The following is a 27,911-nucleotide window of genomic DNA, read 5'->3' as shown; positions in this document are numbered from 1 at the left end:
CATTTACCCTTCAAACACTATATACGAGTCTCTAAGCATCAAGTCAGTATGGAATAGACCATTTACAAAGCCTATCCTGGAGTTATTTGAGCCCCTCGTCAGATGGCACTCAAGCCATAGACAGGCCAAACGCACAAACCTACAACTCATCGCTCCTCTGTGACAGATTGCGTTCCTGCTTACGCATGAAGTCCAAGAAGCTGAGTTAACGAGGAGAGCTTCTCTCACAGAAGCACGGCAGCTTCTAAGTTCCCTGCATATCTCATGTTCCTCTCACGTTCCTCTGTTGCTCTCGCATCTTGTTTGCACTCCGTTGTTCTGCCTCTTGACCTCCATCACTAGTAATGCATCCCTGCGCTGCGACTGAAGGTACTAAAATTTGATTATACCGTATTATATATGAGTAAAGGACTTCATACAAATAATTATATATTGTAGCAGAATGTTGAAATTACTTGGTTTGAAGTAAACGTTTGTATGAAAAATTGATCCATACTTTATAACTCAGGATCTTGGTACAACAAATACGGTACAATCTGTATAGGGAAAGTCTACAACAATTTTGCTATTCGCCTACATTCCCTACCAACAATTGTGCCGCCACAGAAAAAAAAAATAGAGAGGTTTAAAAAAGTCTCCGCCGCTCCAGAGATGTCTGCGCCTATGACCCTCCAATAGGACACTCGTAGCAATCCTATGGCATACATGGACCTTCTGTCCCTCTTTACTCCTTCACAAGGTAAAAGCATCCACCTGGGGGTCAGATATTTCATAATTGGACTATCAATAGAACAATGCGATGTCCCATGCATGCGCATCGGAGATATCCTACAGTTGCGGGCATGTATATGTATAAGTGTTTTTATCTTTGTATACGGAAAATTTTTAAAATCTGTCATCATGGCTTTGATTTACATGTACAAAACGTTTTAAAGTCCTTTTCGGGGGTACCGTACCCAGAAACTCAATCGAGACTTGTAGGGGTGTAACAATAACTTATATAACCCATTTATATGATTATACCGGGTCAAACTTGTGTACAGCCCCTCGGCGAGGCGGACTCCCTGGTTGAGTCGGAACATTGAGGCGAGCCCGAACGGACAAGACGTAACTGACAATCAAAACAGGAGGCGGGAGCCAACGGGGCGAGGGTGAGGGAGGAGAGGGGGCGGGGGGCTCGAGCCCTTTAAACTACAAGGCGGCAGCTGCGACCAGCACAAACCAAGCAGCATGGGGTTCGGAGGCATGCCGCCCAAGAAGGAGAAGAAGCCCAAGAAGGAGAAGAAGCCCAAGGCTGAGGGCGACAAGAAGAAGAAGAAGAAGAGGAGGAGCGAGAGCTACTCCATCTACATCTACAAGGTGTTGAAGCAGGTTCACCCTGACACCGGTATCTCCACCAAGGCCATGTCGATCATGAACTCGTTCATCTCGGACATCTTCGACAAGATCTCGAACGAGGCCGGCAAGCTTGTGAGGTACAACAAGAAGGGAACGTTGTCTGCTCGCGAGATCCAGACTGCTGTGCGTCTCATTCTTCCTGGAGAGCTCGCCAAGCACGCTGTGTCCGAGGGAACCAAGGCTGTGACCAAGTACACTTCGTCCTCGTAAGGAGTGAGAGGAGAGGAAGGATGCGAGGGTCCAACTGGTGTTATTCGACACCGAACGAGAAGCTGCTGGTGCTGCAAGAGGCAGTTCGAGTCTGCCTGGCTTCTATCGATCTTACCGTCTCGTACTGTCTAGTCTAGGAGGCCCTGTGGGGCAGAGGAGCAGAATGGAGGGTGTACAATAATGTGGTAACAGATATAATACAACTGGTTATGGATCCCCAATCTTTCTTGGCTTGAGAAGTCTCGAGTAGCTTAGAGCATACAGTGACAAATTTTCTTCACGGAATGAAGGTTTGTTGGTTGTCGCCTTGACAGCAATACTCAGTGTACAACAGGATTGTGCCATACAGAGCGATCCAAGGAATTGCTCTTGTTTTCAAGCCTGGGCTACATTAGAGTGGTCAGATCAAGCCGTTGTGAAGCTTTGTCGTGTGATTGCGCTTTAGCATTTCTGCGATTTATTGGACAGAAAGTGAATGAAATGAATTGCTCGGGACTGACCAGGCTTTGGATTGGGTTTACGAATCCATTGAACTCCATTGGTGAAAAGCCTTGTCTGGGGTCCACGCAAGACAACAAGTACAATCTGCACAAGGAATCTCTGCGTGTCTCAACATTCTCAACCAAAGCATCGAGGAGATGTCTCGATTCTTCCGCATTGTAGCGCTCCTGATGGCATGCCGGCATATCCGCACGTATCATGCAAGCATACATCATCTCGCATTTGCGCGCCCAAGAACATTCGGCATTCTGGAAAGGGACCTGCACAGACAAAGCGAAGACCGGCAAATCATAAGTGTCAAGGGACAGCAAGTTCATCGCTTTCAAGTCAAGTCAACATTTATCAACATCGAAGTACTCCCCCTCCTCCCACCCTTAACTGCCCCACAGGGCCTCCTAGACTAGACAGTACGAGACGGTAAGATCGATAGAAGCCAGGCAGACTCGAACTGCCTCTTGCAGCACCAGCAGCTTCTCGTTCGGTGTCGAATAACACCAGTTGGACCCTCGCATCCTTCCTCTCCTCTCACTCCTTACGAGGACGAAGTGTACTTGGTCACAGCCTTGGTTCCCTCGGACACAGCGTGCTTGGCGAGCTCTCCAGGAAGGATGAGACGCACAGCAGTCTGGATCTCGCGAGCAGACAACGTTCCCTTCTTGTTGTACCTCACAAGCTTGCCGGCCTCGTTCGAGATCTTGTCGAAGATGTCCGAGATGAACGAGTTCATGATCGACATGGCCTTGGTGGAGATACCGGTGTCAGGGTGAACCTGCTTCAACACCTTGTAGATGTAGATGGAGTAGCTCTCGCTCCTCCTCTTCTTCTTCTTCTTCTTGTCGCCCTCAGCCTTGGGCTTCTTCTCCTTCTTGGGCTTCTTCTCCTTCTTGGGCGGCATGCCTCCGAACCCCATGCTGCTTGGTTTGTGCTGGTCGCAGCTGCCGCCTTGTAGTTTGAAGGGCTCGAGCCCCCCGCCCCCTCTCCTCCCTCACCCTCGCCCCGTTGGCTCCCGCCTCCTGTTTTTCGATGGAAACGGAGTTTACTTTGAGTACAAGAAGAGTTCACTGAGAGTCCCAGGGCCGCGCCCCCCGGGCCCCGATCCGATCATAGTACGGTCCGGAATATAGTACCGTACGGTCGCCGGGCGGCCGCACGGCTCAGTGACACTGCGGCGGAGGGCCGGGCGACCGTACGGCGCGGCGGGCCGGGCCGGCCCGGGGCCTACCGTACCTCGGCCGCCGTGAGGGCGGGGCCCGTAGTACTAGTAGTCCTGGCTCTGAGGGTACTAGGCCCAGTACGGTCCGCCGGCTCCGGACTCGCCGAGTCACACGCCCAAGCTCCCGTCCGATACGGTCACAGTGATCAGGCGGGAGTCGGGCACCGGCGACGGGCCGGGCCCGCGAGGCCGGTCACACTGAGTACTGAGTCGGAAGCGGCCTGGCTTTGAAGTTCGGACCGCGGCCGCTTAAGTTAGTAAGCCGGGAACTTTGACTCAGCAGCTCACATGATGGTTGGCAACGATTGTACTCAGTATGATACCGGGAAGCTACGGTCGAGCTAAGTTGCTGACTGGATTGAACTCGGGCCGTCGGAGTCTGTGGATCATGCGGCGGCCGCCGATCAAAAATTAGAAGATGATTGTCTCGAGTAACCAAACTCCGAAAGGTTGGATCCGAACGACTTGGCTCGTCTCTTTGGCATCTTCGATTGTGCAAGGGCACCCACTTTCAGCTCTGTGCTTGCCGATGACAAGTCAAGCGAGACTCGAGGGCTCTCTAGGACCTCTAGCAGCTCTCTATCCTGCCTCTCTTGAATGGCCATCGCGGCGTTGTTGCCGTAGAAATCCACTAGATTTGTGTCAGCTCCAAAGGACAACAGCAGCTGCAGCATCTCCGCTCTTTTCGCGTCACGAGATCCAGCACAAACATGAACCAACGACTTGCCATCCTGATTGGTGGATTTGATGGCTGCAGGAATGTCCTTGGCATACCACATGAGCCTGCTGAGTTGATTGAGATCGCACTTGGAGACAGCTTTGACAAGCTCTTCTTGAAGCCACTCTCCCTCCAGCCCTCCTCCATTCTCCATCAGCAGCTCGGCCAGCTCGTCATGCTCGTATTGCACCGCGTAGTCCATCGCAGTCAAGTGCAAGTTATCACGCAGGTTGACGAACCGATTCAGATTTTCTGCAGACTTGAGCAGGAACTCAGCAATCTCGATCTTGCCATGCATGGCCGCGACATGTAGAAGCGACCGTCGAGTGTTATCCCGGATCTTAGTGAGGGGAAGTTCGATCTCCTTCAGGGCCTGTAGATCACCTCGTTTCACAGCCAGCCTCGCCTCTCTTTCCTTCCTCTGTAGCAGAGCAAGAGACTCCACCTCCACCCAGTCATTGATAGTCCAGTCCGACACCGAGGCAGCGTAATCCTCGTAAAGATCCTCAACTCCTGTCGGTGTGTACTTTACGAACGTTCCTGGCCAGAAGAAGTTACTGTTGTATGCTCCATGTACTTGAATCCCTGAGATGATCACGTACTCACACATATCTCGGTCCACAGCCAGCTGAGCCGTTCGTTTCACGTCTGCAAGGATGCACTCGTGTACGGCATACGTAAGCTCCACCAGCGATGGTACTTGCCCGTATCGCAAATAGCCCACAATTTGCTGCTTCAGCAGGGACATCTCCAAGTCCGTAGGGTCGAGCTGTACGTTGAGCTTTCCCGATTGAATCTCACGCAATGCGGCAAGCAGAGCTCCGCATGCTGTTGAGGCGTGCTCCCGACCAGGACGGTAGACAATGCCAGGTTCCCCCTCCCCGAGCGCAATGTGCGAAGCTACCCAGATGACATACCGCTCCTTTCCGTCTATGTTCGGGGCATGAGCCATGGCAGCTCTGAAGCCTGTTCGTCCACAATACACCATTCCAGCAAGAGAAGCAATGTTAAAGCTCGGCTTCTGCCACGTCGAGTCGATGGCTTCAGTGAAGGGTCTGCACAGTTCGTCTCGGCAGTGACTGACAAGGTTGATAGAAGTCTTGGAGTTGAAGCCGTGATCGTTGAGCACTTTGTTGGCATGCTCGATGAAGACATTCTCTGGCACAGCTCTAGAGGGAAAAAGAGTGTTAGATGCATGCTGATTGTTTTTATCAAGATGCAACATGGAAGATCATAGTTTACCTGGGGAAGTTTTCTTCGAGTCTCTCCAGGTATTGATGGAAGCTACTTGCAATCTCAGCCTGTGCAGATGACATTGGAAGGAAGATTAATTTCTATTGATCGAGTGCCAGTAGGTTCGGGATGAGAAACGATTTACGGGGTCAAGACAAGGAGGAGGGATGAATCTAAATGTTCAGAGAAGTGAGGGGAGGAGAAAGGGAGGATAGAGGCGAGGGATAGGGATAGCAGCTGCTTTGAGACGAGGTCAGCTACGAGAAAGCAGTGAAGCCAGCGGGCGGGAGGAGAGGCCCTGGTAGGATAAAGGGAAGGTGGGTGCTATTTTTCCCTTGGGACGCAAAAGGGAACATAACTTGTTTTTTGAAGTAGGGGTGAAGGTGCTGAGGTACCCACCTAGGATAGGGTATTTCTCTATGACTGAGAGGGGTTATATTTTGATTATGTCATTGTGAAGGGTGGGGTGGGAGCGCAAAAGGCTGCATGAAATAAGTAAAGTTGTTTTTTAAAATTGAGAGAATACATTCATTTTTCGACGGAAACCTCAACTTTGTTCTTGTAACTTCAACTTTTGGTTGAATGCAACTATTTTTTTGAGGAGTAACGTTGAAATCTGGCTCCAGTCACGAGTGGCCGGCCGCAAGCGGGGGGTCGCATTGGGCGGTACACTCTGCCGTAAACAGCCGGTGGCGGCTGCCAGCGCCGGCCCGGAGGCTGCGCGATCCGATGATCGGATCCGGCGGGGCGGCTAGTGTGGCCCGGGCCCGGACCGCTCAGTCGGCGGCGGGCGCCGCGGAGTGGCGGCCCCCCGGGCCCGGCCCACCGGCGGGTTCACCGGGGGCCGCCGGGGGCCCGGCCGGGCCGCGGGGGCGCCCTGGCGGCGCGACTCCGGGTAGGCTCAGGCCGCCGCGCCGCGCTGCGGCCGGTTACTGCCGCACCGCAGTGCGCGCGCGGCCGGGCAGAGCCAGTTCCCGGCCCCCGGGCATGGCAGTACCGTACCCGAACTCGGGAGTCGGGCCCGTTTCCCCGGTCGGACCGTGACGGTCCACACTGCAGTGCCGAACTTCAAAAGTGCGGCCACTGGCCAGGGCCGTGACCGCCGATCAGGCTCAGCTGGCACTGGGCCCGGGCCGCGGCACTGCCGGCCCCCCGGCACCCCGGGCCCTCTGGCACCGTCCGGTGGCAGGACCCGGTAACCCGGGACACTGTGATGCATCATGCGGCATTGAACTTTGAAGCGGCGGTTGCGGCTGCGGCTGGGCCCGGCCTGCCGTTCGGTGGCAACGACTCACTTCCGATGCGGCCCGGGGCCACGCGGTGACTCGCTGAGAGAGGATAGGCTAACTTACTAACGCTGTCTTTGCTCTTCTCGCCGTTTGGCCTGTGCGACAGTGTCAGGGTCAAGCCTCCTCGACTCTCCTGATTGTCCTCGTACTGATTTTTAACTTAGTAACTTTGAGCAAAAAGACTAACAATCGGATGATAACTGAAGTGACTGAGGAGCCTTCACGGCGTCACGGGCCGGTCCGATCTGAGCGCCACGGACCGTAGGTTCACGACGGTCACTACGGCGCCGCACTGCGGCCGGGCAGCCGGGCTCAGCGGCCTGAGTCTGACTCGGGAGTCAGCGGCGAGGCCGGGCGGCGCTGGCCCGCCGGGATTGGCGTGGCGTGGCGCGGTGTTGCCGCTGGAGTCCCGGCGGCGTGCCACCATCGTGACCGTGCCGCTGCCGCAGTGCCAGTGCCGGCCGGGCCACTGAGCCGCCGGCGCGGGCTCACGCGGCCTGCCGCACGGTGGCACTGCCACTGTACCGAGTCCCGGGTGGTCACTGAGCTCACTACCTGCTGGCCCGGCGCCGTGACCGTTCGCCGGCGGCGGGTACGACCGTACGTCGGAGCCAGATGACTCAAGTGACGGGCCGGCGGCCGTGGCGATGCTGCAGCTACTGCCCCGGCCCTTAGTCGATCGTGAAGGCAGTGCGTAGCAACTTCTTTCCCTCCTCCGTGCCGCTCAGCGGAGTATCTCTCAGAACACATTTCAGGTAGAGGGCCTGTTGGTAAGTTCAAACCAGCACAAGTTGCATTGGTCTCAGGTCGAGCACCTTGAACGTCTCTAGATTCTCCTCAGTCGTGAGGAGGTCCAACTCTTGCATATCCTTCTCCTCAAGCGTCCAATCGAACACATCCATGTTGGCAAGCTGCCCATAAAGGAGAGCAGTCAATTCTACGCTGGGACCACCAACAAATTACCATCCTTTCCTTCTTGACCGACTTGGGGATGTAGATTACGTTCTTCTGTACACACCACCTTCCGAGGATGTTGGCAGGGGGTTTGTTGTACTTCTCCGACATCTTAAGGATCAACGGGTGTGAGAATGCCTGTCCACAAGTCAGCCAGAAAACTACAGATAACACTTCGTACCTTGCCATCCCTCAGGGCCCGGTAAGCTTGGACAACAATGCCCTTCGACTGGCAGTAGGAGATGGTTCTCTTCCTGTACAGGAACGGGTTGACCTCGATCTGATTGATCGCCGGAACAACCTTGGCCGATTGCTACAGAGTTGTTCATAAGGAATCTCATCAACACGTCGGCAAGCGCACCATGAGCTCCTCGAGGTCCTCGATGACGTAGTTGCTCACCCCTATCGACCTCAGCTTGCCCTGAGCCTGCAGCTCCTCCAGCACCTTGCACAGCTCCCTTTCACTCTCCTCCTCAGGATCCAAGAGAGACGCACACAACCTTGTATGCCTCCACGTGCTTGCTGGGAACTGGCCAATGGATCAGATACAGGTCGAGATAGTCCGTCCCGAGGTCGTCGAGGGTTTGCTGGACCTGGAAGGAGCGGGTGACATCGTTCTCCCTCCTATCTCCCGGACTTCACCTGCTTCCTGACTGCATCTGCTCCTTCGAAAATCTTGTCTGTCCACACCTTCCATGCTGAGTGAGCTTCAAAGGACCCGCGAGCAGCACAAGGACCTTGCTGGCAAGGAACAACTCTTCGCGGGGGATGCCACTGTCCTTGATCGCAAGCCCCACTTCTCTCTCGTTCCCATAGAACTGAGCACAATCCAAGAAGCGATAGCCACACTCGAGAGCCGACAGGACGCACTCCCGCGCCGTCTCCTGCTTCGATCCTTGCGCCTCCTGCCCAGCCACGGCCGCCGACGCGCTCGCAGGGATGAAACCGACTTTGTACGTCCCGAAGCCAATCATGGGGTGTCTTGAACCTTCACGGGATGAGCAACCCAGTGACGTAAGTGAGGGTTGCAGGAGGTCCTCACCGTCATTGAGCTCGATGGTCGGGAAAGACTTGCCTTGCATGCACATCTGCGCGCCAGCACCTCCTCCGCGAACCCTTCCACCATGTCAGAACATCCAGGCACACAGCCTAGAAGGAGGTCTTCACAACCTCAAGGAAGGCAGAGGTTGCTGTAGGAAGGCTTCCGCCTGATCAAATGGAGTTTCATCACCGAAATGCTTCTTAGAAGGGCCAACGATTCTGACAGAGTCGCTGCACTTGAACATTCACAGAGGTGAACGAGAGGAGAACGGGCAGAGTTGAGAGAGGAGCCACAGCAGACATCATCTTGATGAAGGACAACCTGACAGACAACCGATGACGCCACTAGCAGCATCGTCGTCAGCCCTGCCCCCCCGCGACGCATTGACAAAGTCAGCATTCCTCTGGAACCAAGGATATCCGTGATTATCCGTGCTGGTATTCGTGCTGGTATTCGTACTGGTATCCGTGAGTATCCGAAACCTCTGAGGCAGGGCGTTCGCTCACCCCCCTCCTCACTCCCGCCTCTCTGTGTTCCTCCTCTCCTCCCTCCTGCATTCTACTCCCCCTGCGAGCCGTCTTTGCTCGCTCTTCCTCCCACTTCTCTCCCGTCCACCTCTCTTGTCGTTTGGCGATCAGCCTTATCGCTGTCAGAACCCTCCGACCCTTGGAGTAGGTGCATGTAGTCTGCCCGCTCGCTCCATAGCGAGTCTAGTCGGCCCTCTAGGGCTGCCGAACAGAGGGGAAGCACTTCGCAGCGACATGGGGTCGAGCTTTCGGGCAGAGCAGCGCTCCTATGTGAAGGTCAAAGGAGTTTGTTGACGACGAAACAAGGCGCCATGGATCGACTCAAGAGGTTTCTCCGGCACGAGCTCTATGAGCCTGCAGTCAGGATGAGCGCGACTGAGCTGGGAATTTCTCTGAGCGCAGGGGGATGGGGAGGGCTCTTTCCCATTCCTGGTGCAACGACCATCGCTGTGTTCTTCCTCCTCCTCCTCCTTCGGACAAGATTCACCGTGACTCCAGTTGTCTCAGCCTTGTCCGTGGCGATCAACCTGCTCTTGACACCTATCCAGCTTATGCTGATCCCTCTCTTCATGCTTCCCTTCTCGCAATGCTCTCCGTCTTCCTTCCTTGCTCAGGTGCACGAGCTCCCTCTCCTCGTCCTCGTCGTTGAGTTCGGCCAGTGCCTGGCTGGCTCCGTGCTGGTCTGGACAGCAGCGGCTCCTGTTGCCATGGCAGCGCTCTTCTGTTGTGCGGCGGTAGGGACGCGAGCGATGCGTTGGATGAACAAGGGGAAGTTCGAAGCCGAGAGATGAGAGAAGGAGCAAGTCTTGAGTGGGACGGAAGTTGATGGGAGGAGCAAGGGAGTTGAAATGTACAGGACGAATTTAATGTACAGGCGAAGAAGTCCCACTCCTGATACGAAAGAGTTTGATCTTTTGAGGCTCCAGCTTGTCCTCACCATTCGATGGCTCACCCAACTTCCTCACTGAGCTCTTTAGCTTCTTTCTGACCTTGGGGAGCCTCTCCTTCACCTGCTCGACCTCGACTTGCTGCTGTTCCCCATCCGTTGCTGTGCTCACGTCCGTAGCAGTGACGCTCACGCTCAAAGTCGAGCTTTGCTGCAGGTTCACCGGACGAAGGGGAGAGGAGGGGGGCCTGAGGGGAGAGGTTTTGTAGGGGTGGTGGTATAATCTCTCAACCACATCCGAGTCGCTCTGCATCTCGGGAGGCATCTGGCTGCCCAGGATCTGCTCGGTGAAGGGAGAAATCACACAATCCTTCTTCTTGTCGATCTGCATGCCGAATCTGTCTCCCAGTGCGATCATGAAGGCCCGGAACCCTGTCTCGTGCAGACCGGACTGAACGTTGACGATGATGCTGTTGTGGCGGGAGAGGCCGGTATGGTGGGTCGCTGCTGGGGAAGAGACTACGGGAGAATCCTGGGCTGATTTCAGCAGAAAACTGCTACCACCAACACCTCCTCCTCCTCCCTCCTGTTCTCTCAGAGTCCGGCGGTACATTTTCTCAGCATCCTCCTTGGAGATGAAGGCAGGCAGAAGGCGATAGGTGAGCAGGAGGTTGCAGAGCTGGTTGAAGTGAATCTCGTTCCCCTGCTCGCCGAAGCAGAACCTCTTGTAGACCTTGGGGTTGAAAAGAATCTCCCCGATGCGAGCTGCGCAGAGGATGGGCCGCCACTCCAGGCCGAGCAGGTCGACGATGAGCTTGAGAGCGGACTTGAACTCGTTGAAGCTCATCTCGTAAACGTCATCGTCGCTCACACCTTTGGTTCGGTTCGCCCTTCTGAAGATCTTGCCCGCTTCTTCTCTGGTGATTCTCCTGGGTAAGAGGCCGATCTTGTTAAGGAAGTTGAGAAACTCCTTGAAGTCCATGGTGGTTGATCGCAGGTCGAAAGCTTTCAGAAGGCCTTTCTCAACATCGTCTTCGGAAGAGCAGAACCTGTTGTACCAACCAGGATGAATGACCAGGTTTTGCAGCAGCTCCGTGTAGTCGGAGAACTCCTTCGTCCCACTCACAAACTTGCGGTTGCTCATGTTCTCTGAAGGGAAGAGGAGGGCTGCGGTGCTCCAGATGAGGTACAAGTGTCCGTTCCGCGATCTCTTGAAGAAAGCAAGGAGATGCTTCACCTTGGGGCTCTCCCCCGCCCCGTCCTGCGAGAGCTCGAGCTGATGTACGAGTGAACGGAGCGAGTCGCGAATCGCCGAGTGCTCCTCGAGGGAGATTATGACCCCGTTGCCGTACTCGCTGTAGTCAGGCCCTCCTAGCTGGGGCCCTTCGTCCTCTTGGGCCTGACCGCTGATTGTATCTCTAGACTGCCATGAGCGGAAGTTCTTGACGTAAACGACCTTGGAAGGGTCGCCCTCAGCCATCACCCGCCAGGTGGAGTTGTTGTAATACCCGCAGATGGCGGGGAACCTCTTGAACGACTGGCCTACAGCCTTGATGGGCTTCAAGCTCTGACCCTGCTGGGCTCCCAACTCGTGTCTGACGTGTTGAATGAAAGTTCGCGGCTTGTCAAACCTGATCCTGCCGTCGTTATCCTTATGCTGAAAGCAGGTATGAGCCACAGCCTTCAAGTCGTCCTCGTGCCTGAGCTTGACGCTGATTCTCTCCTTCGTCCACACGCATTCAAAGCAAGCAGCTCCTTCAGTCCTGGGGTCAAGTGGAGGGTTCAGCAGCCACGGCTTGACCGGCCTCTTTTTCCCTACAACATACTCCACAACAGTTCCCGTCAGCTGCGTCGAAAACGCATTTCTGACAGTGGAATTGAATCCGTTCTCTTCCAAGACCTTAACCTGCGTTGTAAACAATCCATCCTCCCCCTTGTGATGCACTATCAGGTACGCAACCGGTCTTCCTGCAGAGTTCTCACGTGCGAACTCTTTCAGCAAGTTTTCCTTCTCCAAACTTTTCTTTGCTTTCTTCATGATTCTGCCCCTGGAGTGAAAGTACCATTCTGTCAAGACACCCTGGACGAACACAGCAGCCTGTGGAATGTGCAGCCTCCTCCTCGCCTTGCCATCAACACCATGGAGGGTTTCAGCCTGTGCAGCTTGCGGTTGAAGTGCAGGAAGAGACCCTTGGTGAGACAACTTGTTCATCGAAGAGAAGAAGGACATGGAGGACAGGGCTCTGAGTGGATCAGGCGATCGTTCCGGAGAGGATGATGAGGATGAGGGAGAGGAGGATCCCTGCCATAGCAGCGCAAGTACCTCCTCCCCTACTGCGTACATGCTGGCAGTTCGACCAATGAAAGCAGTTGGTTGGTCTCACCGGTGCTTATGAGGGTACAAAGAGGGGTGGTCTTATCCCTGTGCACTTGACCCACGTCCATCTCATACAGCACATCTGAGGCGGCAGCCGGCCGCTCCCCGGGGACCGTGGCGTGAGTCACTGAGTTCAACTTGCTTTCGTTCAACCGTCTTGACAATCCGCCAGAAGATCCGCCAAGACGGTGAGCCTGGCGGCCGGACTTCCCGGCGTCCCCGGCAGCGCCGGCCAGGCTGACCGGGCGGCGCCCGGCCGCCGCCCCGGCCCGGGGCCGGGCCGACGATGATCATGGCATCGCCGAGTCGGATTATGGCCCGGCGGCCCGGCCACTGCCGCCGCGAGCCCGCCACGCAGCCGCTCAGCGGCGGCCCGGTCCGGCGCCGGCGGCGTAAGGCTTAGTCCGGGCCCGGTCAGCCTCCTTGTGGCTGGCACCGTCTGCGGCATCATCGGCCAGCAGCCGCCGGCCGCAGTACGGTGTCGGACCGTACCCGGGGCGGGCCCGCACCGCGGCCGGGCCGCGCCGCCGAAGCAAGTTCCACCCCGGGCCGGCGGCCCCAGGCTGCCGGGCGGCCCTGGGCCGCCGCGGGGGCGGCGGGCCGGGCACTGATACTCCCGGTTGAAGCGGCGGCTTATCCGGGGGCCGTCCGAGTCCGGGCGCCGCCGACCGCCCGACACCGTGCCCGCTGCAGCCTGATTCAGTAGATGCCTAGGCTGCTTTTTAACTTACTAAGTTAACTTTGAGTAAAGATGCGGGCGCCGCGAGACTCAGCGTGAATATGATCGGCGGCGGTGAACCAACTTGACTCGGTGACAACTGAGCGTTAGGTCATGAAGAGCGATCATAGTAGTGCACTTACAAGGGCGAGTGAACAGATGATGCGCAAAGAAGCTAGATTTGTTAACTCATGTACAGCGGGATGCGGCACGCCCACCGGTCAGCGCCTTTTACAATCCGGTGATCTGGCTGCAACTCCAGTACTCTGTCTTGTTGCACAGTACAAGTACAACGGAAACGAGATCTGTCTCCAACTCTATCATTGAAAGGGAGGCCAGGTCCTCTCTCTCCCATTCCTCCGGGATACGAACCACAATTAACAGTGTCCGAGGCTGTACTATTGTCTGCTGTACATAAAAGAATCTAGCTTCAAGCTTGCATCCTCCTCGTCCCAAGCACAACTTCGCTTGTTCGTTGGGACAGTTCCCTCATCAGCTAGTGCTACTTATACACATAGTGCTCGTAGTGCTGCTACTACACATAGTGCTCGTAGTGCTGCTACTACACATAGTGCTCGTAGTAGCACTAGCTAGACCTCGGGAAGAGGAGGTCCATCCAGGCAGTCCGCTTCGGTGAAAAGAGCATCCTGATGCAGGAATGATGATTAGATGCAAAATTGCGGAATGTTTCGTTGAACACTTAGGACTGAACCAAACGTGATAGCCTTGAAACGTTTTTAGTCCTCCCTGTAGTGCAACTGCCTATGACGTGTAGAAAACTCTCTTTGCCGCGAGGCTGGTTCAATGTAAACAGCCTGCAAACCCTAAAGTAAAAACAAACAAATTTCATTTTCATCTATTGTACACAGTTCAAGAAACAATCTACAACGCCCTCCCGGACACATGCATCAGGCTCTCCTCCAGCAGCTCCTCCAAGCCTGACTCCAGCCAGTACGGTCTCGTCTGAGCAAACAGCACATGCATGGCTGCTTCTTCCTCCCCCTCACTCGCTCCTGAGCCCTCCTTGCCAGCGGGCCGTTTCGTCTCGCTTTTCCTCGACATATTCCGTCGGTTGTAGGGCCACTTTCTGATGCCCATGCGACGGCAGGCTAGCTTGAGAGAGGACAGAGAGATCCCGATGGCCTGGGCTGCCTCATACTGCGTGAGATGAAAGAGCGACTTGACCAGGGCTTGGTCGAGGCTGACGGGCTCTTGAGGGGAGTAGCTCAAGACGTTTCCTCGAGGGCGAGGGCAGACCTTGACTCTGGTGGCTTTGACTTCCATGGGGAGGGACTGGGCAGGCGTTGTCACAGAAGAACGACACTTGAAAAGACAAAGAGGAGGGGAACAGGCGTGAGGAGACGGCGTCGCGGGGAGTAGCGTGGTGTCACCTACGAGTTTCAAGTGGGGGAACAAGCGGGCTAAAGAAAAAAAGATATTCTTCTCCGAAGAGGCTGCAAGAATTCAAAAGTGAAAGAGAGTAGTTTCAGCTACGCTCGAGCCTCACGTTTGTCAGCATCCAGTCAAAGCTGACGAGGTAGACGTCCTCCGCCCAGTCACTCCTAGATATATATGACATGTTTTGAGTATAGTAAGACTGTAACGAATTTCAATCTTTGAGAAAGATTGTAACGAATATGAATCAACAACATGGCATTGTTGTTCGCGATCCTGTATTTATGATTGTGTTGCATTGGAAATAATCATCTTCGAATATTACCACTCTGAACCTTCAAGAGCAGGTTGCGTGAAAGGAGGGAGCAAAGCACCGTCAGAAAGGGTGCTAATGTGCCGTTTGCCAGCATCGTGAGAAGAAAATACCATGTGCGCCAGCTACCCCCTATACACGTTACAAACAGAAAACCAAACATTGCCATAAGAAAAACTCGGTAAAATATGCCATTGACAGCTCGCTGTGCTAGGGCTCTGATAAAGTTATCTTGCACTCAAAGCTAGGTTTAGCCTTGATCGTCAACAAAGTCAGGCGAAGGACTCTCGAAGGACTGAAAGCATACAACTGCTAGATGTGCTCTAGAGGATGAACCCTGGTGGCAAAGAGAGCGCCTCTAGCACGGGTGGTTTCCTCATTCCTGGTAAGAAGTGGAGCAGAAGCTTGCAAAAAATGAGAGCTTGCACAAATCGAGTGTGCTCGTGCATGCAAGGACTACAGGTAGTCCTTGCTTGGCCTATTCAGCTAGAAGGGTCTGATCTCTCTCCTCATCTTGTACGCCACGCTGATCTAACAGAGGTTCCTTGTGCATTCGCTGTAGACGTTTGCAACCCGTCAAGCTTCGGGGTGTGACGAACTTGTTGTGGTGGTTGTGTGAAGCATGGTTGCAAATAAAAGTAAAAACAAACAAATTTCATTTTCATCTATTGTACACAGTTCAAGAAACAATCTACAACGCCCTCCCGGACACATGCATCAGGCTCTCCTCCAGCAGCTCCTCCAAGCCTGACTCCAGCCAGTACGGTCTCGTCTGAGCAAACAGCACATGCATGGCTGCTTCTTCCTCCCCCTCACTCGCTCCTGAGCCCTCCTTGCCAGCGGGCCGTTTCGTCTCGCTTTTCCTCGACATATTCCGTCGGTTGTAGGGCCACTTTCTGATGCCCATGCGACGGCAGGCTAGCTTGAGAGAGGACAGAGAGATCCCGATAGCCTGGGCTGCCTCATACTGCGTGAGATGAAAGAGCGACTTGACCAGGGCTTGGTCGAGGCTGACGGGCTCTTGAGGGGAGTAGCTCAAGACGTTTCCTCGAGGGCGAGGGCAGACCTTGACTCTGGTGGCTTTGACTTCCATGGGGAGGGACTGGGCAGGCGGTTTCAGAAGCAAATCGGCAACGGGAAAGCTTTACAGGAATCGGGAGTTGGGGGAATAAGGAATAATAAGAAAGAGCCAAACCAAGCATATCCGCTGAAAGAAAACAAAACAAAACACGGAGCCTGCAGTAAAGTAGTCCGTGCTCATTCTGACCGATTCATCTTGCAACGGTTGGAAGCCAATTGGCCACATCCTAAATAGGACCGGTACCCTCTAAAGACTGTCGTCGATACCCACTTGTTGCTAACCATCAGTAGGTAAACAGGGTGGGTGATGACTGTCTGTTGGGCTACTGGCGGTACTGGGCACAATAATAATCTGAAATTGACGAAAGGAAAAGTTACACTTTGAGACACACGGAGGCTTTGCATGGGGTCAGCAAAAACGGCCCCGATGATCGGACCTTGTCATCCGATGATCATCGTCCCATGTGACAGGCGGCGGCGGCCCGTCAGCGCGCCGGACCGTCCGACGGTCCTCCGGTCCGAGTCTGTTCGAGAACTTATTTTTTAGACCCGGGCGGCCGCGTGACTTGAAAAACGGTGACTCAGCGAACGCCGGGCGGGCCGGGCCGCGAACGGGGGGCTTCGGAAGCTGCTAAGTGATGGTGTGACTGTCCGACTGGCACAGTGTACGGTAGCGCCGACTCGGACGAGCCTCGGAGGCCCAACCGGGGCGCAGCTTCCGGCGGCGGGCCATCATCCCGCGGCAAGTCCGAGTCAGTGACTGGCGGCCTAAGCCTCCATCGAACCGTGCCCGGCCCGGGGGCCGGGGGCCGGACCGGCCACATGAAGTCACGCGGCCCGTCTGGGCCGGGCCCGGGCTGGCGATCCGGCCGGGGCCTTAGTGGCCGGGCCGCCCGTCACTGGGCCGGGCCCCGGCGGCGCCAGCCTGGCAGGCCGGGCTGCTAGTTTCGGAGGCTGTATGGGATTCAAAACTTGAAAGAAAAAAAGTTCAGTTAAAAAAAAGGTCTGCCTCGGAGGCGAGCCCGGCCGGCACACTTGATGATGATCCCCGAAAAACAGGAGGCGGGAGCCAACGGGGCGAGGGTGAGGGAGGAGAGGGGGCGGGGGGCTCGAGCCCTTTAAATTACAAGGCGGCAGCTGCGACCAGCACAATCCAAGCAGCATGGGGTTCGGAGGCATGCCGCCCAAGAAGGAGAAGAAGCCCAAGAAGGAGAAGAAGCCCAAGGCTGAGGGCGACAAGAAGAAGAAGAAGAAGAGGAGGAGCGAGAGCTACTCCATCTACATCTACAAGGTGTTGAAGCAGGTTCACCCTGACACCGGTATCTCCACCAAGGCCATGTCGATCATGAACTCGTTCATCTCGGACATCTTCGACAAGATCTCGAACGAGGCCGGCAAGCTTGTGAGGTACAACAAGAAGGGAACGTTGTCTGCTCGCGAGATCCAGACTGCTGTGCGTCTCATCCTTCCTGGAGAGCTCGCCAAGCACGCTGTGTCCGAGGGAACCAAGGCTGTGACCAAGTACACTTCGTCCTCGTAAGGAGTGAGAGGAGAGGAAGGATGCGAGGGTCCAACTGGTGTTATTCGACACCGAACGAGAAGCTGCTGGTGCTGCAAGAGGCAGTTCGAGTCTGCCTGGCTTCTATCGATCTTAACCGGCTCTTACTGTCTAGTCTAGGAGGCCCTGTGGGGCAGGGGAGCAGAATGGAGATCGTGAAGGGTGGGAGTGTACAGAAGGGATGAAATGTAAGACTCATCCTGTGTTTTTATGGTTTTTCATGATTGATTCGCGTGTCATGTTTGGTTGATTGTTCATTCAACGTGACCCTTCCACCGGGAATTGTAATTGTAGTACCTCTCACTTGTCAATGGCCTGAGTGGTTGATGATTGTGCTGACGTGTTTATTCTCGCTCAAGTGTCAGGTGTCTGTCTTGGAGATCAAGTGCTACGGTACTACCGTACGCGGTCACTGTTTCGCCTTACGGTCGTCATTATTGCTATTGACTGCAGAATGTGAAATCGGTCAAACTGCGATGCCAAGTTGAATTGATGGAGCCTGAGATCGTCCGATGATGATTCCAGTGGGTCTGAGGAGGGCCGAGCGGCTCTGGCGCTAGCTAGTCGGACGGTCGTCAATGCCCGCCGTGGTGGCACTGATAGCCCAGCAGTAGTGCCAGAGTCATTGACCGCCCGGGTAGTACTTCCATGCCGTGTCATCAGTTCAAATATGATCACATCAATGCGATAAATTCCAATTCAACGATCTGATGACAAACAGACCAATAAACCAGGCGTGAGCCCGGCGGGGGTGGGGAGAGGGAGGGGCCGCCATCTCACGGGCCGGGCTTGCCGCTCAGCCGCTTGTTATCGGAACTTTCAGTGGCGCCGCCGGCACTGAGCAGGCCCTCGGGAGTCTTTACTCAACGTTATCAGTGTCAAAACTTTCATCAGCCTGAGTTGTACGAGGACAATCACTGTCATCACTGACACGGTTGATCATGACTCAGTACCGTACTGCGGCCGCGCGGCGAGCCTCGGAGCGCCGCCTGAGGCGGGGGCCCTGAGCCTCCGAGGCTTCAACAGTGACCTCCGAGGCTCCAGTCCTCCGACTGTCCGACTCCCGGCCTGATTGTCGGAGGCTCGTACTGATCACCGATTTTTAACTTAATTTTGAGTAAGAAGGCCCGGCAAGCCTCCGGCCCGGCCCGGCCCGGCCCGGCAAGCCTAATAAGTTGAGGAACGACTCCATGCTCACTGAAGTGCGGAAGCATGTACGGGCTTGTTGGTCAGATGAGTGAGAGGGCAAGCAGATACGCTGCCTCGCTAGATCTGCTGTGAGCCGAAGAGAGGAGGCAACAACATACTCAACCAGACCATGGCGGCAGAGGTGATACGATGACGACGACGATGTAGTGATCTGGTCGGACGTGAGATGATGATGATGATGATGATGATGATGATGATGATGATGATGATGATGGTGATGATGATGATGATGGTGATGATGGTGATGGTGATGGTGATGGTGATGGTGATGATGGTGATGGTGATGGTGATTGTATACACGCGCTGACCATGTAGAGCTGACACCCATTGGAAAGTAGGTGCTCTTGGAAGCGTAATCCTACTTGAACACTGAGCTTTTCTCCTCCATGAACAGGCAAACTTTCTTGCTGCAAGTTTGTCCTGATGAAATTTGAACCATCGCAGCCAAATCCTGCAGGCCGAGTATGGACTGGCGCAGAGCTCTACTTCTTTTTCGTGGAGTACGTTGGTTGTTCATGATGTTGTAGATACATGAGAATGACTACCTCTAGTATAACCCTCGTCATGATCCAGTAGCCCAGGAAGTCGTAGGCGGTATTCGTCCTCAGTTTACATCTGGTAGGCGTGCATTCTCTTGTCCAAGGTTTGTGTGTGAGCTCCTGCAAATAGAGTTGAAGGTTTTCCAAAGCTCTTTGATATGCCCAGAACGAGACTCCAATGAGAGCAGAACCCCGGTCAAGGCTTGTGATGTGTTATCAGACGGCTCATTGCGAACATGTTGCAGCATCGAGAAAAGGCGCATGGCTGTGTCTTGTTTGTGGGAGGATCTGTATGGGCGATGGATTGGGCACCTCCCTTCACGGACTCAATGGATGGCGTAGGAGGGAGGAAGGAGATTGGAAGAAAGTCTCTGATCTGCTTGCAGGCGGAAGGGTTTCTTGCTCTTGCCACCATGCCATCAGGTCATGAAGAGACGCAAATCCGGACGAGAGATAACAGCAAGAGGTAAGTGATGCACGCAAGGGAAACAGACCTGCTTGCCGCCAGCATGATGCTCCTTGATCTTTGGCCTTTTCTTCTCCCTGCAGCTTTCACTGATTCTCCCTGTTTGCAGTCTGATCCAGGTTTGGAAAGTGTTCGTGGACAGCCAGCAGGAATCGGTGATTGACAGATCATATGCTCCCTCGCTCGAGTACACGTTTGGTGTTGATTGCGGAGTGAGAACGAAGATTGCATTTCAGCAATCTCAACTTTGCTCTTCAGATTGCGTTGGCTCTGTCCTGGTGTCCAGCTCGCTGCAGCCGCACCACCTTCAGGTCCAGCCCTTCCTGGCCCCTCGACCGTTGAGCAGCGCACAGGTTGGGCATCTTTGCGGCGGCAACGAGCAGCGGGCACATCTTGGTCTACTCGGTCCCCGTGAGCTCCCCTTGTGTTTGCGGCCCCTCCTCATCGGACTGATTGACCTGCCTTGCAGAGCTCATCGGTGCCCCATGACAACAACAAGTTTGTCTCCCTCCACACAGAAACTCAAGGGTTCCACCTCACTCACGGACCTCTCTTCTCGCTCCTCGTCAACGAGGGCTATCCAACTTGCCTCTCGTGGTCCCCGGGGGAAGCAGAACCCTGGGTGGCAGCAGGGACCACGGCGGGCTCAATATTCCTGCTTCCCCTTCTCCCTGAATTGCTCGGTGCGTGCGGGAAATATCCGGATCCTTTCTGACTGCGGGGAGGCAGAAAAGCAGGAAGGCGGCGATGCTTGTGTGGAGGAGACGTGGAGGCAGTCGGTATATGAAGGAGTGAGAGAGGCGCATGCCTCGGAGGCTGCTGCAGTTACCTGTCTCTCGTGGTGCTCAAGGTGAGGAGCGGGAAGAGTCTGTAGACGATGATGCCATTGCTTCCAGCGGGAGTTTTGCAACAGGGGGCATCGACGGCAAGGTGAAGCTGTGGAGCATTGAAAACCTCAACTGGCCCATCTTCGTGCAAAGTGTGTCTAAGGGTACGTGGGTGACGTCGCTCGTGTGGGTAGACGGAGGAAGCAAGCGGCAAGCAGCCCAGGGGAGGAAGAGCAAGGGAGGATCGCAGAGCGATGAGGGAAGACCAGCCATCGTCTTCACTCTGGACGATGGACGTGTTGGCACCCTAGCGATCAAGCAGATGGTGCAACGGTGGATTTTTGCACGAGAGTTCACTTTTTGGGACTCGATGTAAGCGAATCTCAGCTGCTGGGGCGTTGCTGAGCGTGCTTTCAGCTTCGATGAAGCAACGGACGTGCTTCTTCTTGCCTCCTCTGAGGGCACGATGCTCGAGATGCCCTTGGGCCTGCTGGACCCCGTCCACCTGCCCCTCCCGACCTCGTTCCTCATGGCCGAGTAGGCGGGAGACGCTTCTGGCCTTGGAGGCTCATTTGTCTGCAGGCTTGCGATGAGGCAGAATGTGATGGAGCTGCGAGTGAGCAACGCGCCCGACCGCCTGAGCAGGAGCCTGAAGCAGAGATTCGAGGCGTGCCCGCAGGTACGACATGAGCGACAGCTCGTCTCTTCTCTTAGAGCTGGCAGGTTGAGCGTCGGATTCGAACAGCGGCGAGATCCACCGATGCTGATTCCTTCAAGACTGCCGACCGTCTTGGCAAGGATGGGCAAAAGAAGGGGAACGAGAAGGGAAAACAAAAAAGTCCGGCAGCCGGCAAGAAGCGGAAGCAGGAGGAGGAGGACGAAGGTGCCATACAAGATCTGAAGCCGCAAGTTGAAGCTCAAGGGGAGCAACGAAGGCTTTCCTTCCCCCCTGCTCAAGTCGCACTTCACCGCATTCGCTTGTTTCAAGGTAAGCTCGGCTCCCCCCCTGCCTTGCTCACAAGAAGGCAGGCAGATTGCAGGCTGTCGCAGCGGCAGGTCGCTCAGGAATCGTTACGTGCTTGAACCGATGATGGGAGGAGACAGGGAGATAGTCAGACAAGGACAGTCTGCTGGTGATTTTCTTTCTGTTTCCCTTCATCATCTCCGCACAATATCTAGCCTCAGTCAGAAGCATTTTCTTCTGCTCCTGTTATGGACAGGTGACAAGTTATTATTTGCCCGAAGACCCTCCAAACACTTTCGTCTTTAGCTCTTCGATCTCTCGCTCTGCTTCCAACCGCTGCACGTGAAGTTAGACCAGGCACAGCACAAGTCCTCTCCTACACCTTGCTGCGCTCTCTTTCCAGAATCTCTTCCAGGCGCTGCAACCTTGATGCTGCGTACCGATTCAGAGCAAGAAGGCAAGCGGCTTGGGAAAGCTTGCCTGTGGTGCCGCTACTTCTTCGGCTGCTTGCTCGAGAAGCTCGTGAAAGTGTATAACGCGAGGGGACGGAGCTGACCATGCGGTTAGGAGCTAAGTTTTGGAGACTAGAAGCAGACCTTTGGACGGTAGTTCCTGAGGAGTAGGATACCATGCTCTGCCTATCATCTTCCTCGTGGGTTCGATGCGAGGCTTCACTCGGAGCCCTTCTCGATCCTCCCACATCCTGTGACCTCCAGTCATCAACCGACAGAGCACAAACCCCCCGGCCCCTACCAATCCCGACTGCATAACCCAATCTCGGATTGAATCTGCTTTGCTTCTCGGCTCAAGGGTTTTAGTTGTCAGCTGCGAGTTGTGCGTATCGTCAAGCCCCCGAGCTGATGCTGGAGTTTGCTTCCGAGATGCGACGAGCTTCGACCCTAACAATCGAGTGAGAAAATCCACTACCATCACCGAGGAAGTGTTCACCTGGAAGGGGAGGCAACCCTCTGTTTGATGTGCCGCCTGCTGAGGAAGCACTTGTCTTCAATCTTGAGTCGTGTGGCTCGCTACTGGCTCTACTCCCTCCAACTTGGTCTCTTCCAGCTTCTACAACTTTCGATTCTTGCTCTCCACGGCCGTTTGTCATGCCTGGACTTGAACGCGGATGAAAAGTGAGAAGCGAGTCAGCAGCCCAGGGGTAACCTCGTCGAGAGGCTCCTCCAAACCCCGTGGCAGCGAGATGTTTTGTCCTGATCGCTGCTGACTTCTTTCTCTCCATCATCGCCTCCTCCTGCAGCACCCGCCGCCTCCACGCCATGTCGGCCTGCGCTTGCATGGCTGCACCGCAAGAGTTTAGCCAAGTTGACGCGGAGCCGTTGACCTTTACAACTGTTTTAACCCAATTCTCATGTTAATATGAAATCAAACATATTTATTTGAATATTTTCATGAATCATTCAAATATGTCGAGGCGAGCTCACAATTCATGAAATAACCGTTACCATACAGTAACGAGCAACCACCGCAAATAGGATGGCGGAGAGGTGAAGCAAAGGGAGGCGACAAGGATAGGAAGACAAGTCAAACACAGAAAGACAAGTCAAACAACTGGTTACAATCTTCTTGTTCTTCTTGGATCTTTCCCGACCTGAAGACTAGTCTTCGACTTCAGCACGAATGTCGGTCGAAGGTGAGATTTGCTTGTAACTCGTGTTGATGTTAGCGAATCCGCCAGACTGCATGCACAAAGAGCATATTTGAGCAGCTGTGAGAGCTTGTTGCATATATGTTACATATCTTGTGACTCCTGTCGCCATTCCCAACTAACTACGAGCCGTCACTGATGAGCTTTCAGGCAAGCTTTCATCGGCCGGTCTCGAGGGCTTTGGGCTGTGCTTTGCCTGTTGCTCATGCATCTTCTTCTGCATGATGCTGAGCTGGATCATCTTTGTCATCGTGACCATGACCAGCTCGCCGATCCCGGCGCCATGCAAGGCATTCGACTATGAGGTGTCGATGATTGTTAATTGCAAGCACTCAACCTGACATATCGTACAGTACTTCCCGCAAGGAGGGATTTATGACTTCATCTTGTACTACCTTGTCTTGATCTTCTTGCTTCCCTGCGTTTTTGGCTGCTTGTACTCGATCTCTGGCCGATCCAGTGCCCTTGGCATCGGATTTCGAATGCTTTACCTCATGCTCACGATCTACGTCATGGTGATGTCATGACCTCTTCATGTCGATCCCTGACCTCCATGCAGGCATGGGGAGTGATGATGTGGAGGTCGATAGATCCGCAATGCAGCGCCGAGTACGAGAAGCCTGAGTTTCAGAACCTCTTCTTTGTCTTCCAGGTGCAGGTAGTCCTGTCCGTCCTGAACGGCTTCGGCTCCTTCTTGGAGCTCCTGGGCCTCCCCTTCCGCTCTGCGGGGTTTTCGGACAGTTACACTCAGATCGATGAGAAGGCTCCTCAGAACCCAGAGACAGAAGGGTTTGTGTGACGTCATGTTGTTCAAGCATCAGCTGGGCAGACTAGGTGAACCCCGGTCCTCCGCTCGCTCCTCGATCTTGCGATGGTTGTAGATGGACACGTAGGACTTGGACCTTCTTGACTCCGTCGGCTTCTGCTCCGAATCTTTTCCTGTTTCTATCCGTGAGCACACGCATGTTGTTGACCCGTCGCTCACCGGCATTTTCTGCGGGTCTTGACTGCGACTCTTGGCCCTTGTCTCTGTCAGGAGCGCGATTAGACGCCAATATTCCCTCATGTAGATTTCTTTCTAAGGGTCCGTACCTCTTTGTTGTCTGGCCCTCTTTCCTCTCGTGCTGCTTATAAACATCGTTCAGCCTGCTCCGCGTCGGCTCTGCTTCTGCTTCCTTGTGATATTTTGCTGCCCGCTTGTGATCCAGCTGGTCTGCCGGGCCCCAAGTCTGCAACGTCTTCTCAGCTTCACCTCCTTCGCTACGAGCGGACACCTGCTCCCTCCTGCTCCTCGACGAGCTGCTAGGAAGGCTCTTACGAATTGGACTGTCTCGTTTCGCTTGCTCGTTCTGGTTCAAGGCGCATGCGGACACGTTGGAGATAGCGGCAGACACTTGCGAGGTCACCGACTCTTCTCCCGCGCGCTCCGACAGCCTGCAAATCAAAGTGTCAACTGACCTCCTCCTCCCTCTCAGAATAAGACACGACAGCTTGTGAAGAACGTCCAGCCCCCCCAAGGAGGAGATCTTGATGCTGTTCAACTCGCTGCCGTGGGCGAGGTTCCGAATGGCCCTCACGGCGTTCTCGAGGAGCTCGGGGGATGAGGACTGGCGAGGGGATGAAAAGGTCTGAGATCAACAAAGTCTTGTACCTCGTTCTTACAGATGTCGAGCAGAGCGCTGATTCCATTGCGCTCCACGATCACGTCCTTGGAGTCTTTGCCGCAGGCGATGTTGGCCAGTGCTGAGCAAGCTTTTGCCTTGAAAACAAACACCAGTATGAAACCTTTCTCCTCCTACCCCTCCATCCTCTTCTCTCTGCTTGCCCCTCTCATGCCTTTGCTCACACTATCGCATCGCATCGCATCTAACCAAAAGTTCGGCTCCCCTCCTCTCCCCTCTCCTTCCCTCTCAGATCAACTTGTACACACAACCACATAGCTTGAATCACCTTAATCCCGTCGTTCTCGTTATTTCTCACAAGTCGAATCAGATACTCCACCCCTTCTCTCTCCACAATCGCGTCTCTTGCCGCGTTGCATTTCAATGCCATGTTTGACAAGAAGGCTGCAACATATTCGCACGTTTGTGCAGTACCAGACCTTCGAAAGACATGTCAGAATTAGAATGAAAAGAATGGTAAAAGTAAGCCATCTCACTCCGACTTGATATATTTCATGATACGAGGGATGCAGTTCAATCGTAGAAGGTGGACTTTGTTGACTTCCTTTCTTGCAAGAACACAAAGAATGTTTGCCGTCATGCCTAGGAGACATTGATGTCACAAGTCTTGAAATGGCAATCGCTCTATTCACATCTCATCTTTTCCCAGCACCAGTCTGCCTCACACCAGCAAAGGATTTGCTCGAGGGCCGAGGAGTACTTTACATCAGTGAAGGAGGCCCGGAGTGAGCCGAATTGAGCAATCTTGCCAAGAGAAATTCACAACCACGACAGCAAATAAGTCAAAAGTATTACAAAGTTCTCGATAATCTCATCAATAGTCATCAAAGCATCGCTTTCACTCGAGTCATTTGCTAGGTCGAAGTAATCTTTTTTCTCCACAAGATATTCCTGGCAAGTCTTGTCAGACTGTCTCAGACTCTACACCACAAAGACAATGCGACTTGGAACTTGCGTATGACTTGATGCTTTGATCGCTGAGCTACATCTTCACGATGTTTACATCTGTTGATCTCCCTCCGGAGCTCCTCATTCTCTCGCATCAGCCTCTTCTTGTCGCTAAGTTGCTCCCCATCAGTTCAACCAGCATCGGGTCGCATCATTCACCTCCTGCTCAAGGCCTGGAGTCTTCGGTTTGCGTCATTCAGATGGTTCTGTAAGATTTTGATGTGAGCCTTCAACTCCGCAGGCTTGGCTGGTTCTGATCCCTCGCTAACAGTGACACACTCGCTCGATATCGTTGTGTTGTTATGTGACATGTTCACGGGAGAGGTCACTTCAGCTTCACAGCTCGGTTGCCAGGTGTCTGTCAAACCTTTGTGAAGCTCTTGGACCTGATGCAAGAGTGTCCTTCAGATCGCCATGGCAAGGCTCAAAGCGAGCAGGAGAGCATGACACATACCAAGATGGAGGTCGTTTGCAGCTCTTGAAGCAACGTGTCGCAACGAGTCTTGACCATGTCGAGTTGTGACTCTCTCAGTTTCAGAGATTTCTACAGCAGTCTGAGCATAACGTCAGGACAAGTCCTGAAACAAAACCTTCAAAGCTTCATTCTCGTGTTGTAAATCCTTCAAAATCTCTTGATCTACAATCCATCAGGCACACGATAAGTAGAGAGAGCTTACAAACCTTGTTCTGCTTGTATTCTCACCCTCTCCTTCTGTAACTCAGTTTGCCCAAGCTGATCTCTACTTGTGAATGAGCATTCTCGTCACAAACTTACACATCATTTGCTCACCTCAGATCGCGGATCTGTTTTGAAAACAGGATTTCTCCGTCTACAAGCTTGTCAAGATCCTCCAGAAAGGTCTCGGCTGCGTCTCTCTGCATCCCTTCCAACGCCATCCTGCATCTAGCCCGTCACAAGTGTTGCAGCAGTATCGAAGCCTCACCGCAGGCGCAGTAGAATTCCATTGCAGTCCTCCTCACTCCCCGCGTCCTCAGTCTCTGCCATCCGAGACAGAGTTCGGCTCTTCTCTTCTTCTTCCATGATCATCTGAGCCTTCAACTCGCGACTGCCGCTTCAGTCACCCTCCTCTCGCTGCCTCATCCCACTCATACTGACTCTGCTGGTATGTGTCACAATCTGGTATTTCTACTGCAAGGCTGCAAAACTCCTGCCATAAGTCTTGATCGCCTTCTTTCTTCATTTCGCTCATTGTTTCTCTATGCTTACACGGCGATCGGCTACAACTTGTTCCCAACAACTTTTGGAGAAAAGCTGCTCAGACCCCTCGCTCACTCACTAGGCCCAGTCCGATGACCTCAGTATCCCACTTTCTCCCTCTATGTCTCTCACTCTATCACGGTTTGCATACATCCTGTTGTATGTGTGACTGCAAGCACTCCAACGCTCCTCAATCCCCCGGTGCTCTTCAAGTGTCTCTGGCGGGACTGCTTTCCTCGTCTCTCTGCCAGTCACTCGCGTCTTCCCTTGCCTCTAACTTGTCTTCCCTTCTTCATCTCGAGCTTCTGCTCGTGGCACAGCCTGCGGCACCGTCTGAGCCGTCACTGTCGACTGTCATTGAGCTGGGCTCCTCCTCTCGGCAGTGGCATGATCGGTCCGGCGTCTCACCGTCTGCTGGCTCACCCGGCGCACCCGCAGCGGCCCGACGAGCCCCGGCCCCCGTGACCGTACTGGCAGTGAGTCGCCGGGGGCCCGGGGGGCGGAGGACCGCACTGCACCGTTACCCGGTACTGCTCCGACGGCCGGAGGCTGACTGACTCACCGCCCGCCGCTGCGAGTCACTGAGTCGCCCGACGGTCACCGTCCCGGCGGCCGGCCCACTGCCGGCGGCCCCGCGGGGTACGGTCACAGGCCGGTGGCACATGGCGGCGAGAAGAGGAAAAACCGGGCCGACAACGAGAGCCAGCCCAACTTGATCCAAACTGCCTGCAGTGCCAGTGTGACTGCTGTCCCCCAAACTTAACTGATACCTTTTATCCCGCAGTGACTACCGTGACTGTGATCATATCCGGGCAGCGATGATGACCGCGCCACGTGCCAGTGACTCCGCACTCGGACTTGAATCATGAACTTCGGAATCTTGAAGGTCGCGGCCCCGCCGGGCCGGGCGGCGTCCGACCGGCGGCCCGGTACGGTACTCGGCCTTGACTACCGTCGTCAAGAGTTCTTCGGTTTTGAG

General features: G+C 54.5%; 12 protein-coding genes across 12 annotated transcripts; 5 read left to right on the top strand and 7 right to left on the bottom strand.

Annotated features, from left to right (window-relative positions):
* The first annotated feature begins 1,215 nt into the window (after positions 1-1,215).
* GUITHDRAFT_151176 (hypothetical protein) lies at positions 1,216-1,827 on the top strand. Its single transcript, XM_005837431.1, has one exon. It carries the CDS (start codon positions 1,231-1,233, stop codon positions 1,606-1,608), a length of 378 nt encoding a protein of 125 aa, XP_005837488.1. The 5' UTR covers positions 1,216-1,230; the 3' UTR covers positions 1,609-1,827.
* Positions 1,828-2,487: 660 nt separating this feature from the next.
* On the bottom strand, positions 2,488-3,034 carry GUITHDRAFT_151175 (hypothetical protein). The gene has a single exon (XM_005837430.1). The coding sequence runs from the start codon at positions 3,017-3,019 to the stop codon at positions 2,642-2,644; it is 378 nt and encodes a 125-aa protein (XP_005837487.1). The 5' UTR covers positions 3,020-3,034; the 3' UTR covers positions 2,488-2,641.
* A 1,538-nt stretch (positions 3,035-4,572) lies between these two features.
* On the bottom strand, positions 4,573-5,265 carry GUITHDRAFT_66934 (hypothetical protein; the record flags this gene model as incomplete). The annotated part of the gene is made up of 1 exon (XM_005837429.1): positions 4,573-5,265. A coding segment is annotated over one exon (693 nt), but the record flags the coding sequence as incomplete, so codon positions are not given.
* A 1,968-nt stretch (positions 5,266-7,233) lies between these two features.
* Positions 7,234-8,490, bottom strand: GUITHDRAFT_157286 (hypothetical protein; the record flags this gene model as incomplete). Its single annotated transcript, XM_005837428.1, has 9 exons — positions 7,234-7,326; positions 7,378-7,473; positions 7,526-7,654; positions 7,698-7,829; positions 7,878-7,961; positions 8,017-8,109; positions 8,159-8,206; positions 8,254-8,403; positions 8,467-8,490. The coding sequence occupies 9 exons, from the start codon at positions 8,488-8,490 to the stop codon at positions 7,234-7,236; spliced, it is 849 nt and encodes a 282-aa protein (XP_005837485.1).
* A 906-nt stretch (positions 8,491-9,396) lies between these two features.
* Positions 9,397-9,876, top strand: GUITHDRAFT_103736 (hypothetical protein; the record flags this gene model as incomplete). The annotated part of the gene is made up of 1 exon (XM_005837427.1): positions 9,397-9,876. One exon carries the CDS (start codon positions 9,397-9,399, stop codon positions 9,874-9,876), a length of 480 nt encoding a protein of 159 aa, XP_005837484.1.
* A 72-nt stretch (positions 9,877-9,948) lies between these two features.
* GUITHDRAFT_103735 (hypothetical protein) lies at positions 9,949-12,201 on the bottom strand (the record flags this gene model as incomplete). The annotated part of the gene is made up of 1 exon (XM_005837426.1): positions 9,949-12,201. One exon carries the CDS (start codon positions 12,199-12,201, stop codon positions 9,949-9,951), a length of 2,253 nt encoding a protein of 750 aa, XP_005837483.1.
* A 1,747-nt stretch (positions 12,202-13,948) lies between these two features.
* On the bottom strand, positions 13,949-14,645 carry GUITHDRAFT_103734 (hypothetical protein; the record flags this gene model as incomplete). The annotated part of the gene is made up of 2 exons (XM_005837425.1): positions 13,949-14,359; positions 14,574-14,645. 2 exons carry the CDS (start codon positions 14,643-14,645, stop codon positions 13,949-13,951), a joined length of 483 nt encoding a protein of 160 aa, XP_005837482.1.
* Positions 14,646-15,412: 767 nt separating this feature from the next.
* On the bottom strand, positions 15,413-15,892 carry GUITHDRAFT_151174 (hypothetical protein). The gene has a single exon (XM_005837424.1). It carries the CDS (start codon positions 15,865-15,867, stop codon positions 15,466-15,468), a length of 402 nt encoding a protein of 133 aa, XP_005837481.1. The 5' UTR covers positions 15,868-15,892; the 3' UTR covers positions 15,413-15,465.
* Positions 15,893-17,031: 1,139 nt separating this feature from the next.
* Positions 17,032-17,394, top strand: GUITHDRAFT_67040 (hypothetical protein; the record flags this gene model as incomplete). The annotated part of the gene is made up of 1 exon (XM_005837423.1): positions 17,032-17,394. The coding sequence occupies one exon, from the start codon at positions 17,032-17,034 to the stop codon at positions 17,392-17,394; it is 363 nt and encodes a 120-aa protein (XP_005837480.1).
* Positions 17,395-19,396: 2,002 nt separating this feature from the next.
* GUITHDRAFT_135161 (hypothetical protein) lies at positions 19,397-21,763 on the top strand (the record flags this gene model as incomplete). The annotated part of the gene is made up of 11 exons (XM_005837422.1): positions 19,397-19,626; positions 19,736-19,838; positions 19,885-19,937; positions 19,980-20,037; positions 20,096-20,309; positions 20,477-20,825; positions 20,871-20,990; positions 21,036-21,132; positions 21,177-21,336; positions 21,442-21,509; positions 21,674-21,763. 11 exons carry the CDS (start codon positions 19,397-19,399, stop codon positions 21,761-21,763), a joined length of 1,542 nt encoding a protein of 513 aa, XP_005837479.1.
* A 1,292-nt stretch (positions 21,764-23,055) lies between these two features.
* Positions 23,056-23,882, top strand: GUITHDRAFT_103729 (hypothetical protein; the record flags this gene model as incomplete). The annotated part of the gene is made up of 4 exons (XM_005837421.1): positions 23,056-23,068; positions 23,234-23,388; positions 23,437-23,598; positions 23,643-23,882. 4 exons carry the CDS (start codon positions 23,056-23,058, stop codon positions 23,880-23,882), a joined length of 570 nt encoding a protein of 189 aa, XP_005837478.1.
* GUITHDRAFT_151172 (hypothetical protein) lies at positions 23,871-24,459 on the bottom strand. The gene is made up of 4 exons (XM_005837420.1): positions 24,358-24,459; positions 24,176-24,312; positions 24,069-24,112; positions 23,871-24,022 (listed from the first exon to the last, which is right to left on the bottom strand). The coding sequence occupies exons 2-4, from the start codon at positions 24,219-24,221 to the stop codon at positions 23,894-23,896; spliced, it is 219 nt and encodes a 72-aa protein (XP_005837477.1). The 5' UTR covers positions 24,222-24,312; positions 24,358-24,459; the 3' UTR covers positions 23,871-23,893.
* Positions 24,460-27,911: the final 3,452 nt, after the last annotated feature.

Source organism: Guillardia theta (assembly GCF_000315625.1).
Source record: "Guillardia theta CCMP2712 unplaced genomic scaffold GUITHscaffold_14, whole genome shotgun sequence".
NCBI lineage: Eukaryota > Cryptophyceae > Pyrenomonadales > Geminigeraceae > Guillardia > Guillardia theta.
This window is presented reverse-complemented; position numbering and strand designations above follow the sequence as displayed.

What these genes read in the sequence shown, in the direction of transcription:
- GUITHDRAFT_151176 (XM_005837431.1), top strand. Translation starts at nt 1,231, where the DNA reads ATGGGGTTCGGAGGCATGCCGCCCAAGAAGGAGAAGAAGCCCAAGAAG.
- GUITHDRAFT_151175 (XM_005837430.1), bottom strand. Translation starts at nt 3,019, where the DNA reads ATGGGGTTCGGAGGCATGCCGCCCAAGAAGGAGAAGAAGCCCAAGAAG.
- GUITHDRAFT_151174 (XM_005837424.1), bottom strand. Translation starts at nt 15,867, where the DNA reads ATGGAAGTCAAAGCCACCAGAGTCAAGGTCTGCCCTCGCCCTCGAGGA.
- GUITHDRAFT_151172 (XM_005837420.1), bottom strand. Translation starts at nt 24,221, where the DNA reads ATGTTTATAAGCAGCACGAGAGGAAAGAGGGCCAGACAACAAAGAG. An exon ending in GAGGGCCAGACAACAAAGAG is followed by an intron (nt 24,113 to 24,175) that starts GTACGGACCCTT and finishes CGCTCCTGACAG; the next exon opens with AGACAAGGGCCAAGAGTCGC. An exon ending in AAGACCCGCAGAAAATGCCG is followed by an intron (nt 24,023 to 24,068) that starts GTGAGCGACGGG and finishes GGATAGAAACAG; the next exon opens with GAAAAGATTCGGAGCAGAAG.